At 34.7% G+C, this 18,443-nt stretch overlaps 1 protein-coding gene across 1 annotated transcript; it reads right to left on the bottom strand.

Moving 5' to 3' along the window:
* Positions 1–14,267: 14,267 nt before the first annotated feature.
* LOC135840609 (uncharacterized) lies at positions 14,268–15,320 on the bottom strand. The gene has a single exon (XM_065357234.1). It carries the CDS (start codon positions 15,318–15,320, stop codon positions 14,268–14,270), a length of 1,053 nt encoding a protein of 350 aa, XP_065213306.1.
* Positions 15,321–18,443: the final 3,123 nt, after the last annotated feature.

The following is an 18,443-nucleotide window of genomic DNA, read 5'->3' as shown; positions in this document are numbered from 1 at the left end:
TAGAACTTTGAGAAGGTTCAGATGACAATAATCTGAATTTCTTTATTTGATTGAACTGTTAATAAGAATAATTAATTTTGGTATAGTACATATCAAACTCACACAATATTACCACTAAACGTAAACACGTTTGTTAATAAATTAATTAAATACTTATCTAAGTATGAGGGTGTTATTCTTTCCAAATCTTCAGACTTGCTTGGTCTAAAGCTAAAATGTACGTGGGAATGTATTTTTTCATTTTTTAGTTGCTGGAAAAGGAACGAATATTTCCAATTTGCCTCAGGAACAAAATTTCTACACTGAGTAGGTACTAATATGCATTGAGAATTACAATTTTTCATTCCTCTTTTCATTAAATTTGCCCTATGGCTAGAAGAGAGCTCATTGGCTTCTGACTGTTGGAGAGACCTAAATTGTATAAATAATATAAAATAAAAATAAAATAAATTCAATGTCGAAAGTGTTTCAAATTTCGAATAGGATTGATGTAAAAGAAATGAATATTTTGAAAACTGCTACAGGAATGAAAATGTTAGTGCTGGGTACACAGACACACCGTATAGGTGGTGATTAAAAATGTTTGAAATAACGACTTTTAATCCTGTTCATGGAAATTTCTTCCATTATAGCTCCAGAAGTGTAGTGTAGAATGTTTAATGGGCGCAAATGTGGATTGTAAATACATATTCGAAATTGCAAAATTGAAATTCATAATCTTGATATTTTTACATAAATTTTGCTACCAATACAAAATTATGTTTGATGAGTACAAATAATGACCATTGGTGGTTAAAAAATTATGATCTCAATCACTGAAATATAGGCGCACGCCTATTTTGCGGTTTCAACTTGGATTTTGAAAGTTATGATTTATGAACATCACAATTTCCTAAATGAATATGAAATTTGTTCAACAGGTGCAAATCTTGATAGAATTTGTGAAAAGCTACCTAATTTAAAGTGTACACTAGCAACAAATGCTGAAAAATTAATGTGTTTTGATTGGCTAAACATATGTTTCAAATTTTATGGCTTTAAGGCTACCTTAACTAATAGGTACCTAATCTACCTATGTAATCTATAATTTATTGAAAAATTGAAAAATTAAAATAAAGTTTTATTCATAACTAAACTAAAAATAAAATGTGTAGCACGTAAGTAAATTTTTGGACAATAAATATCTTGCCAATATACAGTAATTTATGAGCGAGTTCAAATGCCTGCCTGCAGAAGTTTGGAATACCTACATAAGTATTAATATTATTGTTTTGGAGTACCTATTGCTCCATCAATTCCTAAACAAAAGGAAAAAATAAATTAAAACCTTTAAGCATGGGCTGAGATACCTACTCATAGTTTAGAAGAAGCGTGTAGATGACAAATTCATTTCATACCCATTTGCGACGAGAATGATTTCTGCTTTCTGCTGTAGAGGACACAATTTTTCTTCCGGCTGTTTCATGTTTGGTATCAAAATCCACTAGATTTCCCGCCAAATTAATGAATACAATACCCATTACGAAAGTTCACGATTTGCTCAAAGTCAAAATTTACTAATTTATTATTGACTCAGAATTGAAAAAAAAAACAAAAAAAACAGTGTGAATATGCTAAATTCAGAGGGCTTAGTACTTGTAAATTGACAGTTTGAAACAAGAAAATTTGTTTTAAACAAAAAAAAACAATTTTCTGTTTTTCAAAAAAAAGACATTTTTTTAAAAAAACACTGATTACGCCCTAATGTTTATAAAATTGTTGAAGATAATGATCATATGTAATTATATAAACTTTATTTACGTAAAAATATTTGTAATCTTCGTTGTTAAACCTGATGTCCATCCGTGAATTCACCTCAAGTCAAGTCAAAGTTCTATGGAAGAGCCTATAGAGTTGATGGAGATGTCAATTGATACTGAGCCAAAAGTACACAGCTGATGACTGAATTAGTCAATACTTACAACTAATGTTACTTGATTCTTGCTGTTACATAATCAATTTTACTCCTTGATTTTTATTTTATTCTGTTATAATTTTTTAATTCTATTGTGGTTGATTTTTTCATCAATTGTATACCTATAAGTATGTCTTTTTTTCTGCTGCTATTGATTCGCCAATTACTTACCTAGTTCACTCTTTGGTTGTTGAGACGACCGTTATGGTTGCGAATGTGTCACCTCAAGTCCTTATGAACATATGCCATTTTATATTCATTTTTCTATTGACTGTTGGTGATTGTTCATCAAATTATTTGTCGGGTCTGTGACCCAAACTATTGTTAACTTGGGTACATATCCATTTTCAAGGACTTGTAAATTTTGTCTATTCTTGTATGTTGATGTTTTTAAAAGGCACACATTGAGATTAATTTTTTATTCTTGATTACATATTTTAACTGGTGTTTATCAAATGAGTGAGTAGATTTTGGTGAAGGCATTTGCCTAAAATACAGCAGTTTTCCTGATTTCTATTCAGTCTACTTCCTGTTTAAAAATGGTCGAGTCCTATTTCAATATGTAATGTATTGTTTTCAAATTATTCATTGACTCTCGCATAATCTGAGTACTTACCTATATTGAATTACTTTTTATGTTGAATTATTATTATATGGATATTTTGTATCTATTTCAATTTAAATCTTATAATTTTTCAGTAATAATTTTGGTAGAACTGATCTCAAAATGTATTCTTTTAATTTTCTTTATTAACCTTTTCTAAATATCTTTTTGATTGTTGAGATTTTCTACCTTTTACCTACCTATATTTCATTTAAGTATATTTTTCATCTTTCTTGAAATTTTTTCTATTTGTCAGTTTTTAATGCTTAGAAGATTTTAGTATGGGTTTGAGCCCCTATTCCATATTATGTTACTTTGTTTTTCATTCAGTTTTATTTTAATTTTTTTTTATTAGGTACTTTGCATTTTTCATGATTTTGTTAGTTATAAATAATACTGTTGTATTTTTTCTCAACTTATACTTGTTGTTTTTTTTTTACCTTTTTCTCTGATGTAAATTTTTGCAATGTATTTGATTCGAATTAAATGATGTTGGAATATTGATTTGGTCCTGGTTTTATTCAAGAAATGAACATGGAGTAATTGGTACCTTAACAAGTTGACAAAGGTATAGGTTGATTTAATATTGGTATGGACATTTAGAAAAGTTGTTTCAAGTGGGATCTTTGCAATGTACATAATATGGCAAATTGTAGTTTATATAACAATGGACATGTGTGAAGTAATTTGATGCTAACATGGAGTTATTTTGAATACCTACCTAATCAAGGTAAATAAATGAGTATTTTTAGCCATACAAAAATGACGTATCTTTTATGGTTATTTTCAAAGTGATATGTTCGAAACGATGTTGGTTTTTGATCACAAAATTACTCTCAAATTCTAACTAAATTGGGATTGGTTTCATTGGTTTATGTTTTTTCATGTCTGGTACAAATTGAATTTATTTCGGGTAAGTTTGGGTTAAATTTTTCTCTACTTGATTTTATTGGTAATTTTTTCAACGAGTGGTTGAATAAACTCGTATTTTTAATACCTAATGAAAATTGAAAAATGACACCTTCGATGTTTTGTGAGAAATAATATGGTGTAATTCAAACAAGTAAGTTCGATCCTATCTTCTTTTTATAGGTTCAAGACTAACGTACAGTTGTAGGAATGTATCCTAGTAGGTAAGTGTTCTTGGATGTATTATTTCATCAGAATCTTTTTTGAAGCTTGTTTGAAACGTATTTTTGAAAATTAGAATTCTTCCTTCGGTTCAGTAATAGGTAAAAGAAGAAAATGAAAGCTGCCTTCGATTAAAATATTTTAATTTATTAAAAAGTCAGATTACACGATGAAAATATTAAAATAGGGACAGTATGATTAATTGGCTGAAAAAAGATAAGTAAATTTAGAAAATAAAAAATAAAACCGACGGAAGAAATATCTGAATTAAAAACACAATCACTCATCTTCATTGAAACGAATAAATAGGTATGTCAATAAAATAAAATTACAAGAAGTTAAAAAATGAACCTAGTCCTACTGAATTTCTACATTTTAGTACATACAATATTTTTCTCAACTCAACCCAACTTGGTAACTTTACGTTCAATATTACCTACTCAGCCACGTGTTCAAAGTTTTAGAGAAATTCAATTTACATGGAACAAGGGATATAATTTTCAACAACGAAGGATAGTCATTTCTTCGAGAATACAGAATAACGATTAGAACAGCCCAATTTTCAGCAACTTCTGGGTAACATAATGTGGAATTGTGGACCGCTTTCATATAGAACTTCGTAAACTTTCTTCTCCTTTGCCGACGAAATGGATGACTCAGACTCATAATGGAGTAAATCTGAAAACGTAATTTTCAATTAATCCAGAATAGGCGTTCGAAATAAATGATAAGTAAGTGTACGGTTCTATAATATAGGTACCCCGGAAATGTCAATCACTCCTCTACCCAGTGAGGCCGAAGATATGCTCAATCCAATGTTATCTTTTCGTATCATGTTGTTGACAATCACCTTAAAATTAATTGGAGATGAAAAAAAAAGTTTGAAACATAAATTGTGGAGTGTGAAAAATTGAACTATTTTCGCTAATCAGATTTTTGAAACCAGTTCATTAATTTGCAGCAAGCCATCGAAAGTTACCTGGTTGCAAATTAATTAGCCATTTTCAAAATCCGATCAGCAAAAATGATTCAATTTTTCACGCTCTGCAACTTTTGTCTCAAGTTTTTTTCTCTATCTTTAATTTTTAGGTGATTGTCAATAACTGGTTGCTAAATGCGGACCGATTGATTGATTGATTGATTGATTGATTTTGAAACCGGTTCATTGGTGTGATTGAACAAAATTGTGAAATTTTTCACGCCCTATAACTTTTGTTTCAAGCTTTTTTCTCCATCTTCAACTTTTAGGTAATTTTTGGAAACTGGTTGCAAATTAATGAACCGGTTTCAAAATCTGATCAGCGAAAATGGTTCAATTTTTCACACTCTACAACTTTTGTCTCAAGTTTTTTTCTCTATCTTTAATTATTAGACGATTGTCAAAAACTGGTTGCTATAAATGCGGACCAATGAACCGGTTTCAAAATGTGATTGAACAAAATTGTGTAATGTTTCAAGCCCTACAACTTTCGTTTCAAGGTTTTTTCTCGATCATTTTTAGGTAATTTTTGTGAACTGGTTGCAAATTAATGAACCGGTTTCAAAAAATTCATGTCACGTTTTTGTCGCCTTAGATTGTAGAATACATTGCGCCAATAAAAACCAGTTTGAATTTTTTGACCAAACCGGTTTTTCAATTTGTGGACACCCTGTGCATGGGCCAGAAATTTTCAAGGTCGCTTTTGAAAGCCCTTATTTTTTCCTACTCAACGCCGTCATTCATCTCGCTAGCTCTTTCCACTTAGAAATAAAAGCCACCGAGCACTACTTTTGTGTCATATTGTATAGTTAGTTATGCATCAGTATCACGAATCAAGGCAAAAATTAGGTAATATATTGAGGGACATTCAACTTACCACTGAAATAATATGGTCTGAGCGACGTCGCGTCAGTTTTTTTTTTTTTTGCATGATGCATGATTTAACGCAGCATAGTTGCAACCATCACTTGGGCCATTGATCCTTCGTCAGGAGCAAACCAATTCGTACCTAACTGGCTAAGGCTTCGTCGTACTGATTTGCTGCAAACATTCACCACGATTAGAATTTACGAAGATTTTACAAGGAAAATACCGCAACTGACAAAACATTCTTCAATCAGAAAAGGCTATATTGTAATAAATCATCAGGCAAAATTTCAAAAACCCAAGTGAATTTTTCAATTTTTGCTGAATTTTTAAAGAAAATGGAAAAAAATCGAAATCTTACCGAATTGATCTATGAAAATGAAAACTGGAATGTGCCCCATTTTCGACCCCGCTGAATCGATTTAAACCGGTTTCAAACCATTTTGAGTAGTTCGATCTAGAGCCTTCAGTAAATTTTTTTAAGTTGATATTTCTACGAAATTTAAGAAAATGAAGTTGGAAAGGTAAAATTTTTTCCATACCTCAATTTCAACATTTTAAGTCGACTGGAGCTGGTTTCAAGTCGTTTTGGAGCCTCCAGCGATATTTTAAAAATTCCGGTTTTTCAAAAAACGACATAAAATTTGTCCAAATTGACTTTATTCGCAGGTATGATCGTGATTGGTGCGTCTCAGTAATTCTCTTAGTATATTTATCATATTGGAAAAGGACGAAAAAATTCATCATGTGAACTTTTCGGATGGTAGTAAAATCATGGAAGGGAGGGGGAGTTTGAAACTTCAAAATGTTGGTCAAAACCTGAAATATCATGTGACACGTTGTTTCATACATACGTTATTGAGAGCGCTGAATTCAAATATAAACTCATTTTTTTAATTCAACCCCTCCACCCCCCCCCTTTAACTGAAATTTCCTGAAAATTGAAAAAAAAAGTCGTGTGACACACGGTTTAATAGGTTTTCGGGAGTGCCGAATACGAATATCAACTTATTTTTTTGATTTGGCTTTTCCAACGCTCCCACCTACCCAAAAACCTCCTGGAGATTGAAGAAAATTGTGTAACGTACACGCTTTATGAAGTTTTTGGGAGCGCTGAGAATATACGAATGTCAGCTTGTTTTTCTGATTCAGCCCCTCCAACATTTCCATACCCATCAAAATTACCTGAAAACTGAATCGATTTTTAAGATTTTTAGTCAATTTTTGAGACCAATGAGGACGTTGGGAGAGCCGAATCGAAAAAAATAAATTCATATTCATGTTCAGCATTCCCAAAAAACCTAATAAATCATAATCTTACACGATTTTTTCAATTCTCAGGAAATTTGGAGAGTAAGTGGGGGATTTTGGACTTTGGAGGGGTCGAATCATTTTGAAAATTCCATCACAAAAAGTTCATATTAGTTGTAAATACATATACGGTAATAAAAATTTATGCATCCTGTAATCCTGAATTCATTTTTAAATTACATAGAATAGAACTCTAAAATTTGTATTGCAAGAATTCAAAATTCCTAATAGTTCAAAATTCCCTCTAAAGATGCGTTGGTGCTAAATCCAAGTATCTCAACTTTTAAAATTAAAATTAATTGACCAGCAAATTTAGACTTCTAAGAAAAAAATGATTATTGTTTTGATCGTTGAGATTTTTTAAAAATATATACGCTGCCCCTGTTTCGAAATTCTTTTAGTAAAAGTTCGGTTTTTCAATTCGAGTTTCAGTTCTTAAATTAATTCAAGATCGAATTTGTTCAGGACATGGCCTATACTTAGTTCCAAGTTGAACACTTCTTTGTGAATGTCCAACTTTGATGTTTAAAAATGTTTAAACACGTAGTAAATTCATATCCAGAAATTAACACACCGTTATCAGCAAAATACTCAAAGTAATTTTTATTTACAATAATTGTTCAACGTAATTATGACTTTCTGATACATAAGATACCCAGACTGTAGCGAGAGAGAGAGAGAGAGAGAGAGAGAGAGAGAGAGAGAGAGAGAGAGAGAGAGAGAGAGTTAGAGGTATATTGACTTTTTCTTTTACAATCATGATTACAAATATCCACACACCAATGCGTCTAAGACGCGAACGGCGGGGGTCTCTCTATAACATACAATAATATATCGATAGATTACGTAACTGACACAAACATAGTTAAATATAAGCAAATATATAGGTATAAATGAATAAATAAATTCAAATTTAAACTTGGGATTCAAAACAAGGCTACAATTGGTAATATAGTGACAATAGTTTTAAGCAATCATAAAAATAAATAAATAAATAAATAAATAAATAAATAAAATAAGAATAGAATAAAATAAATAGAAATTTTCTGAACAGAATAGGGCTATTTTTACAGACACAACAATAATAAGCAGGTTATAAGTGATCATCAGAAGTCTTGACCAGTGTGGAGATATTTTCGCAAACACAATATAATGGGCTATCACCAGAAAGCAGGGAAGGAACCAGTTGCAAGATCGAGTAGTTTCGAGTCTATCATTATTCATGAGCTCTAGCCTATCCCTTCATGCCTGTTCTGAACAAGCCATTCCGCTAATTTCTTTCGAAATTTATTACGACTAGCTTGCCTCAATTCTGCTGGTAATGAGTTATATACCGATGGGGCCCTAACCAGAATTTGCATATTTGCTCTCGTAGTTTCCATGAGCGGAGGTCTAGCCCTAAGTGCAGCACTTCGTAGCCCCTCCCTCGTCACTGTTCCAACTCCAAACGCATCTCTGTTTTCGTGCACATATGCTGCCGATACCTGCACATAAATTTGGTCAAGATTTAAGATTTTCAAATTTTTAAAGGCCTCAGCAGTCGAATCTCTTCTCTCCAAGCCAGTTATGTTTCTGATTGCATGCTTCTGCAGTCGTCTAATTGGCTCAAGGTATCTCTGTGCTGCTCCCCCCCATGCTAAAATCCCATACCTCAAAACTGAATCGAACAAAGCATAATAAATTTTTTTCATATGGAAAGAGGAAAAAAATCCGGCCAAATAATAAATCAACCCGTTTAACTTTCTTAATTTAGACTGCAGAACTCGAGTATGTTCCCCCCACATCAATTTTGAATCCAGGACAACTCCCAGATATTTCACAGTTTCAACCTGACTGATTGGGCTACAGTGGCAACTAACACCTCCACATACATGTAGGAAGCAACTACCACTCAGATCTGGGACCTCTCTAAACGCATAAGGGACAATACTCGTTTTATTGAGATTTGGTGTTAATTTATGAGCTTCAAACCATTTAGCAAGTATATTTAATGAAGAGTTTATCAATTTTATTAGGCTTTTTATAGCGCCAGCGTGAAAGATTACTGAGATATCGTCAGCAAATGCAAATAAGGTACCAGTGAGATTCAGTTTGAAAATATCATTGATGTATATGAGGAAGAGCAAGGGGCCAAGAACGCTTCCCTGGGGAACTCCTCTTTTAATGGGCCTACATTTACTGAGTACTTTGCCAACTTTTACCCTCTGCTCACGCCCCTCAAGGTAAGATTTTAGCCAGTCATACATTAGCCCCCTAAAACCACAATCGTATAATTTACTGAGCAGGATATCTATGTCTACCGTATCAAATGCCTTGGAGAGATCTATATAAGTCGCAGCCACCATTTTACCCTGTTCTAGAAGCGTTGTGATTTTGCTGATTTGGTTATATAAGGCATCATTTACACTCCTATGCGGCAGAAAACCATATTGCCTGTCTGTAAAATATGAAAAACTTTGTAAGAAACGCAGCATTCTCTCCTTCATAACTCTCTCCAAGACCTTGCCAATTACTGAAAGCAAACTCACTGGCCTATAATTACCCATCTCCTTTTTGTTCCCAGCCTTATGTACTGGCACAATCACTGAACTCTTAAGCACCTTTGGGAAAACACCATTTTTTAGGGAGTGATTGAACAAATCTGTAAGTGGAGGCGCTAACTGCTGCACATTCTCACGAAGAACGCGTGCAGGAATATTGTCTAAGCCAGTTGATGGTTTGTTGGGTAGGTTCATAACGTGCCTAAATGTCTCTGCTACAGTAACTTCATGTATAGCGAAACTATTTGTTATGCTTGTTTTGGGAAAAGAATCGTGGCTGTTATTAGTAGTAAACTTTTTTGATAAATTTTCTACATTTTTCAAAAAGTACTCTCCAAACCCCTCTGCTATTAACTCTGGCTCATTTTCAATATTGCACTCTCGATCATCAACAATTATAGTTTTCAGCTCTTCTTTTCTGTCACCTTTGAGTCTTTTTATATGAGCCCAATATTTTTTGCTATCACCCTCATAGCTTTCTACAATCTTGGAGTGGTACTCTCTATTTTCAAAACGACTTTGGCTAACAACTAGTTTTGAGACACTTTTGTACTTGGCCAATAGCTCAGTGTTATCTTTATGCTTCTTAACCAATTTGAATAGCCTACTTTTTTCAGCGGAAAGGGATACCAGCCTAGACGACGCCCATGGCTTACGAGCTCTCTTATTTGAATTTTGCCCCACTGTCTCTGTGGCCTCTCCCATGAGGCTTTGTATTTTTTTAGTAAAGGCTTCAAAGGCATCATTTACATCAACCCCCTCTAACTCTATGTCCCACCTAGTTGAGCTAATCTTATCTTTTAATTTAGCATAGCGAATATATTCATTGGACCCCCTCTTATACAGACTTTTTGACATCTCCACACCTATCAACACTGCTCTATGGTCTGAGACTTTTGGATTCTCAATTTTACACTCTACATTGATTTACATACTATTTGGGTTATACCTACCCTTAAAAAATACATGGTCAATACATGATTTCTGACTACCAAAGTACCTCGTTGGTTCATTAATCAAACACTCAAAGCCCATTGACTCAAGTAAACTAAGGTAGTTCATATTATCCCCCCCTTCCCTTAAAATATCAATGTTTAAATCCCCAGTTAATAGTACAATATCATCTAAACCCAATAAAATATCTTCTAGTTCCTGCAAGAAAATTTGTTCAGGCACCTTGCAAAATTTATATACACCCAGAATATTCAGTTTTTGGTCTAGCATTTTAATCAATAACGAGTTGAACGATCTACCTGAAAATCCCACAACGTCACAATATAGTGAGAGAGAGAGAGAGAGTGAACAGAGGTATATTGACTTCAACCTGAACAATTTTAGTAGGTTACATTTGAAAACATATTAATATTACAAGTTGTAGGTACTTATTTTTTAGACTAAACCTACACCTATGCGCCTACGGCGCGAGTGGCGAGGGGCTCTCATATCGGATTTATCAACATGTGTAAAAATAAATAAATAATTAATAAATAAACAAATAAATAATTTAACATCGTGAGAGACAAATAAACTAGCTAAGATGCACAACACAGCAAAATAGTTAACTTCTGGATTCCATATAATACAATATCAAGGGAGAATACAATAATCGATTAATTTATGTAAGATTAGGGTGGACACCGGAACTAATAGGCAAACAAAGTAAAAAAAATGAACAAATAATAAATATAATGAATAATTAAATACATGAATAAATTAACGAACTGGGAATTGAGGTAAGGCACAAGGTAAATTCCAAGGGATATCAATAATCTGTTAAGTCAAGTAACTAGATGAACAGCTTCATAAAAACCTAAGTAGGTGGTTAGTTCGGCGAATAAATATCTGCATATAGGAGTCCATCTAAGCTAATTATAGAGGCAGGTAATTTTAAAGTATTGTAGAACAGATAAAAGTAGGCAAGCTTTAGACAGAGGGTTCTGTGAACATGACTAGGAATCAACCAGTAAATTTTCTTTCAGGCGTTTCTTAAAGTTTTCCACCCTTCCTTTATTGCGAATTTCAGAAGGTACCTTATTATAAATTATCGGAAATTGGTAGGGTGCTTGTAGACGCGTTTTCTCATGTTTCCACTTGGGCACCTGGGCCATGTTACCCCTCGCCCTCAACCCAGGCCTACGTATACAACCCACACCAAATTTGCTCTTTCTCTTGTGTACATAAGTGGCAGCAGCTACGTCATATGCCTTCTCTAAACGCAGAATCCCCAATTTTTCAAACACTCCTTTTGTTGTATCACGCCTCTGGAGGCCGACCACATTACGGATTGCCCATTTCTGTAGGGTAATTAATGGCTGGATATGTACTTTTGCAGCTCCTCCCCAAGCAACAATACCATACTTTAAGACTGAATCGTACAATGCGAGGTATATTTTCCTCAAGTGGAATTCACTAAAATACCCCCTAAGGTAGAACAATAGGAAATTTAGGCTACGTAATTTGGCCTGTAGGTATTGAGAATGAGCCTCCCACTTTAGTTTCGAGTCAAAAACTATCCCCAGATATTTGAATGTCTTGACTTCGCTTAATGGGCTACAGTTGCAATTTTCCAAACAATTCAACTTTTCGTGTAGAAAGCATTTATCCTGCAATTTTGGAACATCACGTAGACCATAGGCCATGACTTGGGTTTTTTTCCGGTTGGGGGTCAATTTGTGAGCTGTAAACCAGACATTTAAGATGTTCAAAGCGGAGTTTATCAATTTTATCAGCTTAATTATGGAGTAGTTACCAAAAACTATAGCCAAGTCATCCGCAAATCCATACAGCGTACCGCCAAGATCTAGCTTAAAGACATCGTTAAGGTAAATGAGAAACAACAGAGGCCCTAGCACACTTCCTTGGGGAACACCTCTCTGAACCCCCTTCCCATTTCCTAACTCTGACCCAATTTTTACACGCTGCACTCTATTGGCAAGATATGAACCCAGCCAAGCATGAAAATTACCACGAAAGCCACAATTGTACAGTTTCTGCAGTAGTATCTCAAAATCAACAGTATCAAAAGCCTTTGAGAGGTCAATGTATACCACCCCAACTTGTTTACCCTCCTCCAAGTAGGCAGTAATTTCACTAATTTTATCAAATAGTGCGTCATCAACGCTTCTGTGAGGTAAAAACCCATATTGACTATTTCCAAAGAACGAATACTTCATGAGAAAATTCAACATTCTATGTTTAATTATTTTTTCAAAGACCTTTGAGATATTAGAGAGCAAACTTATTGGTCTATAGTTAGTTAGGTTTTGATCACTGCCTGACTTGAAAACTGGCACTACAAGGGAGTCTTTCAATGACCTCGGAAAGATACCCTGCTCAAGAGAACGATTGAATATGTTTGTGAGGGGTTCTGCCAAACGTTCTGCATTTTCCTTCAAAGCTCGTACAGGTATACCATCAGGACCTGTGCATGGCTTTGTCTGCAATTTCATGATGTATCTCAATGTTTCAGCAGTTGTTATTTCATACATAGCAAAACTGTTGGCAAATCTGGTTTCTGGGTATTCATTAGTGATGACTTGACCATCAAATTTTGAAGCAAATCCCTCGACAACATTGCTGAAATAATCCCCAAATGCATCTGCAACTTGAACCCCATCCACCTCAGCATCCAGCAGTTGGCCATCAACCAAAATTTTCTTAACCTTTTTCTTCTGATTACCCCTAGTCTTTTCTATATGAGCCCAGTATTTTTTTGGATCTTTCCCATAGCCATCTAGTATACCTGTGTGATACTGCCTATTTTCCCATCTACTCTGTTGTACCACCATTTTTGAAATTTCCGTATATTGTAGCCTGGTGATATCATCATTATGCCTCTTCAACAGTCTATATAACCTAGCTTTTTCTTGCGAGAGGTGTACCAGCCTACGTGAAGCCCATGGTTTGCGAGGTCTTGAAGAGGAGGATGGATTTATGTAAGCTGTACTATCCAAAACTAATCCATGTAATTTTTGGAGAAATTTTTCCATCTGCCTGTCCACAGACTCCTCATCATGATCTAAATCCCAATTTTCCCTGTCAATTTTTTCCTTTAGCCTGCCATACTGGATATACCTCATTCCCTCACCATGCAATGTTGTCTCAGAGAGTTGAATATTGATCAATACCGCCCTATGATCAGATAAATGGGGGTTCTCAACCTTACACCCCACTTCAACCAACACTAGACCTGCATTAAACCTTCCTTTCAAGAAAACATGATCGATACAAGAGTTTAAATTACGAAAATACCTAGTGGGCTCATTCAACATACATTCATACCCAGAGGACTCTAATAAATTTAGATAACTAGCATTTTTCGAATTTCTTTCAAGAATATCAACATTTAGATCACCTGTTAGTAAAACAATATCCCCCAATGTACACAAGAGATCACCTAACTCCGAGAGAAAAATGCCTTCTGGTGCCTTACAAAATTTATATATCCCTACAATATCAACCTTAAATTTTGGTAAGTTCAAAACAAGTGAATTGAACGAATTGCCTGAATTTCCCAAAACACTAACTTCGATAGAGCTTTTCACATAGCATACAACACCACCTGCTGATACATTTTTTCTTTCTTCACAAAATGCCTTATATCCATGAATTTCATAATCACCCAATTCACGATTAGTAATCCAAACTTCCGTCAGGACAATTACATCAAACCCCTGGTCCCTTACATATTCTAAAATTTTAAGAAAATTTGCTCTTAGTGACCTAACATTCAAATTTAGCAATGCAAGAGAATTCTGTGACATACAACACACAAAATTTAGAGAATAAATAAAGAGAAAATAAAGTAAAATAAAATAAGGTAAGTAAAGCTAAAATATAAGACGATAAAAACGATGATATAAAGTATAAGTAGCACAGAGATTACTGGTTATCCCTGTTGGCTTGAGCTGAGGCCTTCAGTTCTCCAATGTGGCCAATTGACACGATGTTTATGCGCGGAGATGACTTGTTCTGAACGTAGACCATACCATTGGCCACTCTAACGTAGTCGAAGACAAGTTTGAGCTGTTTCTTTGCCTCTCGAAACAGTGCAGAGGTAGCTGGAGCTAAGTGCTCATTTGCATAAATGCTCACAGATTCGGAACCACCAAAACAATTCGCTCTTGGTTTAATACGGCGATACTCGTGGATAATGTCTCTTTTTATTTCACGATTAACAAATTTCACAATGAACGAGGGAGGTCTACCATCATTGCCTTTTGTTGCAGGCAACCTATGGCAGTCAACAATGGCATTGCGATCAACACTAACCCCAGCAATTTCGGCTGCCTTTATCGCAATTACATAGGGGTCTTCATCTTCAGAATATGGAATGTTGGTAAAAATAATGTTGTCCTTTCTGGTATAGTTTTGAAGGGCAACAAGTTGAGCTGCATGAAACCAAGAATTCCGATTCAATGAAGTAACTTCGTTCTGCAGGGACTGACAACTTGGACAGCCAGACTTCTCTAGTCTTCCAACTCTTTCTTCAATTTTCCCAATTTCCACTGATTGAGACTTGATCGATTTGCTCATTTCTTCGAGCTTGTCAGTTATAGGCTTTAGATGATCTTCAAACTTCTTATCCATTAATGTTCCCATCATCTTCAGGAGCTCGTGGTTTCCTGAACTTATTTTACGTACTTTATTCTGATTCTCAACGGTACTCTCGTCATCATCTGAGCTTATATCACCATTATTACTTCCGTCGTCAAGTTTCCTTTTATTATCCTGATTTTTAAGGGGTAGACCTCCGCAACTGTGACATTTCCACGTTGCTTTATTATCCGGTGACTTTTTATACCATGATGTCACTGTCACTGTTGCACAGCCATCTTCTTTTCCGTGAAACGTATTTGAACAGGCACAGCATTTAATGATGTAATTCGGGGCTGCCTCAATGAGTTCGGAGCATGTTCCGCAATTAAGTGGCATTTCGATGAACCAACGCTCTGTACCAAACCACGAATTCAGATCTGTATCACACTACGAATTTATTTGCCTACAATATCAGCAACGCAGCCAATCCAACACGCAACACATTGACTGGTCCGTCTGACAATTATTGAAAACGACTATGTGCACAACCACAATCGTTTCTAGCGCTCCGTACGACAATTATCGAAACCAAACTATGGAAAGTGAACTGGTTTGCGTCGAAGCCCTGGTGATACGTGACTTCGCAAATTTGCACTTAATTAATCTCAAAATTACGATTATTTTGTATATTTGTTCATTTTTCAGGATACACTGACTAAAAACCTATCCACATCTCGAAAGTCGGACACAAAAAACAACGTATACGAATATTCACATCAGTAGACAGACAGTAAGCTCATAGTATAGATGAGTCTTGACCACTTCACTGATAACAGGTCGCTAATTTTACACAGCACGAAAATCGCCAATAATTAAACAATAACTGTCCGAATCGCCACGACGACACAAAAATCGGATTCCCCGACACTTTATAAATTTAAATAATACATCATTAGCCAATAAACTGGCCATATATCGAAAAAATCGCGACTTTTCTATGGAGTTGTTGTGCACGCTACGAGAGAGAGAGAGAGAGAAACGAGTATGTATGTATGTAGGTACTAGGTACGTTGCAACGAATATATTTGTAATGAGAGTACAAGTACATACAATGTACGTAAACGTATGGCGCATAAATAGAATTATCTAATCTTATAATCACGCTCGCTTTCAATGTTACACTCACACTTTATACTCGCTACAAGTCTCTCCCTATCTACCTACCTAATATACGAGAAATCGTTTCAAGTTATATTTTGTTTTTTCCGCTGAAAATTCATGTTAAATTTTGTAATCATTTTCTCCTTAAAATCAAATTTGTATCTGTAAATTACAAATAAAAAAATATTTTTTAAAATAGATGTTCTGCATATCCTACGTTCAAAGAAAGACTGCCTGATATCCTGCTAAGTGTCACAGATGACTTAAAAAATGAAAAAACCATAATTGAATCAAAACATGGAAAAGTCAGTGAAATTTTTCATGCAAATACGTACTTATTCGAAAGGGTACCCCCGGATAAGATAGGCAAAATGCCCTTAACCTCGGATTTCTATGAAACTCACAGGGTATGTTTAGTACCCCCAAAAAATAATTTTGGGCCCATAGCCCGCTCCCCACCCCACCCCCCTCAGCCATGGGGACCAAAAAACGCGTTTTTCAGGGGAAAAATTCTGTATCAACGCGTAATTAAGATAAATTTATTCTGTAAACGAATATAGTTAGAGGATAGATGGGGGTACCTCCCTGAATTTTTTCAGAATTTTTCATCGCATGGGGGGAGAAGGGCAGACAAAAGAAAACTTTAAATCGACATTACTCCGGAACGAAAAAACATACCAAAACGATTTTTTCATCAAATATGTATCTTTAGGTCTACTTTCTATAAAAGTCATCACCCGGCCTTTTGGAGTGGTGGGTCAAGCTCAAAAGCTCAAAAAACTCTCAAAAAACCATGTTTTTTACGTTTTTCTCCAAAATAATGGACAAATGGTGGAAATTGAAGAGAACCAAGTTGTTCAGCGTGAAATTTTACCTCAGAATTGTGTAATTGAAAATTCATTTATACCGCGTGATCGTAAAACTACACGTGCAGAAGTATTTGTGCTTATATCAAGATAGCTTGAAGGGTATTCCTGGGTAAAATAGGTGAAATGCCCCTGTCCTCGGATTTCTGAAATTTTGATGAAACATTGTTGGGCACCATTAAAAAAAATGTCGGAGCCAAAAAAATCCCCCCCACCCCACCTACCATGCTCACAATAGCGAAAAAACGCTTTTTTCTGGGGGGAAAAAATCATGCATCAACGAGTTTAGAAAAAAAATCTCTACCTATTCACTCAAAATACTTGAAGAAGATATGATCCTAGCAACGTGAATTTTTTTAAAAAATTGTTGACCCCCAGGAGAGAGATATTGACAAAAGAAAATTTGAAACCGCCGTATCTCCAAACCTAATTCAAGCCCACGAAATCCCCCCCCCCCCAAAAAAAAAGACTAACTAATTTCCAATCGCTCAGTGGAACCTTAAAAGTAGCCTCGGATTTTGACTTTCATTATACAGTCTTCATACATATTTTGAGTGAATACAAATGACAACATTGGCTAAAATATGCAAGGTAAAATAATTCAAAAAAAAAAATATACATGATCTTTTTTCTTTGTCACAATCCCCCCTTCCCCCAATCTTCGCCCCAAAAAACCTGGCGTCGCATCAGCACCGGCGCCAAATCCCAGTAACTTTAAAGTGCCCCATCCACCCCTGAGTATGTTTTTTTATTTCTTGTAATTACTTTTTCTTGAGTTTTTTCTCAAATTTCAGTCACAAAATAGCAATCCTGTAGAGGTTTTAATGACCAACTTAATGATAGGATATCGCACCTCGGGAGTAATAAGGTCACATCTCAAAAAAGTGAAGTTTTACAGGAGAGTGATTTTCTTTTTTTTTAAAAACTTGATTCATTATTTGTATCAACTTATAATTAATTGTGAGGAATGAATAGCACCTCATTTTAAAGATCTGGTATCCTACCTTCATTTAGCATAAGAACACTTTGAAAAATAAAATCTTAAAGAGGAAATATTTCAATGTTTGGAAAACATTATGAGTTATAACCTTTCATTAAAGTTGATGTGGAGACGAAATGAAGCGTCCAAAAAAAATTTCATCATAACAAAGTTGTAGAGAATTAAATTTCCAATCGACATAATGTCGTTAGTTTTTTTCTACAGTGCTTAGTTTTTGAGTTTTTGTCAAAAAACTAAAATTTCATGATATGTGCAAATTCATTTTTCTGAAAAGTGATCAATTTAAAAAAAAATTTCGATTTGGTACAAACCAATAAAAAATGCACTCCTTGTGACTATTTCTAACTGACAAACATTCAAAACAATCAAAACTATTTGTTAACACTTTGTACATACAAAATTTGCTCAAAAAAGGTGGAGTATTTTGAGATGTACCCTTATAACTCCAAACAACTTGCAATGTTGTTGAGATTTTGAGTTAGGCCATTTGCG

This window comes from Planococcus citri, chromosome 3 (assembly GCF_950023065.1).
Source record: "Planococcus citri chromosome 3, ihPlaCitr1.1, whole genome shotgun sequence".
Classification (NCBI taxonomy): Eukaryota; Metazoa; Arthropoda; class Insecta; order Hemiptera; family Pseudococcidae; genus Planococcus; species Planococcus citri.
Note: the sequence above shows the minus strand (reverse complement) of the source record. Positions and strands in the feature narration are given on the sequence as shown.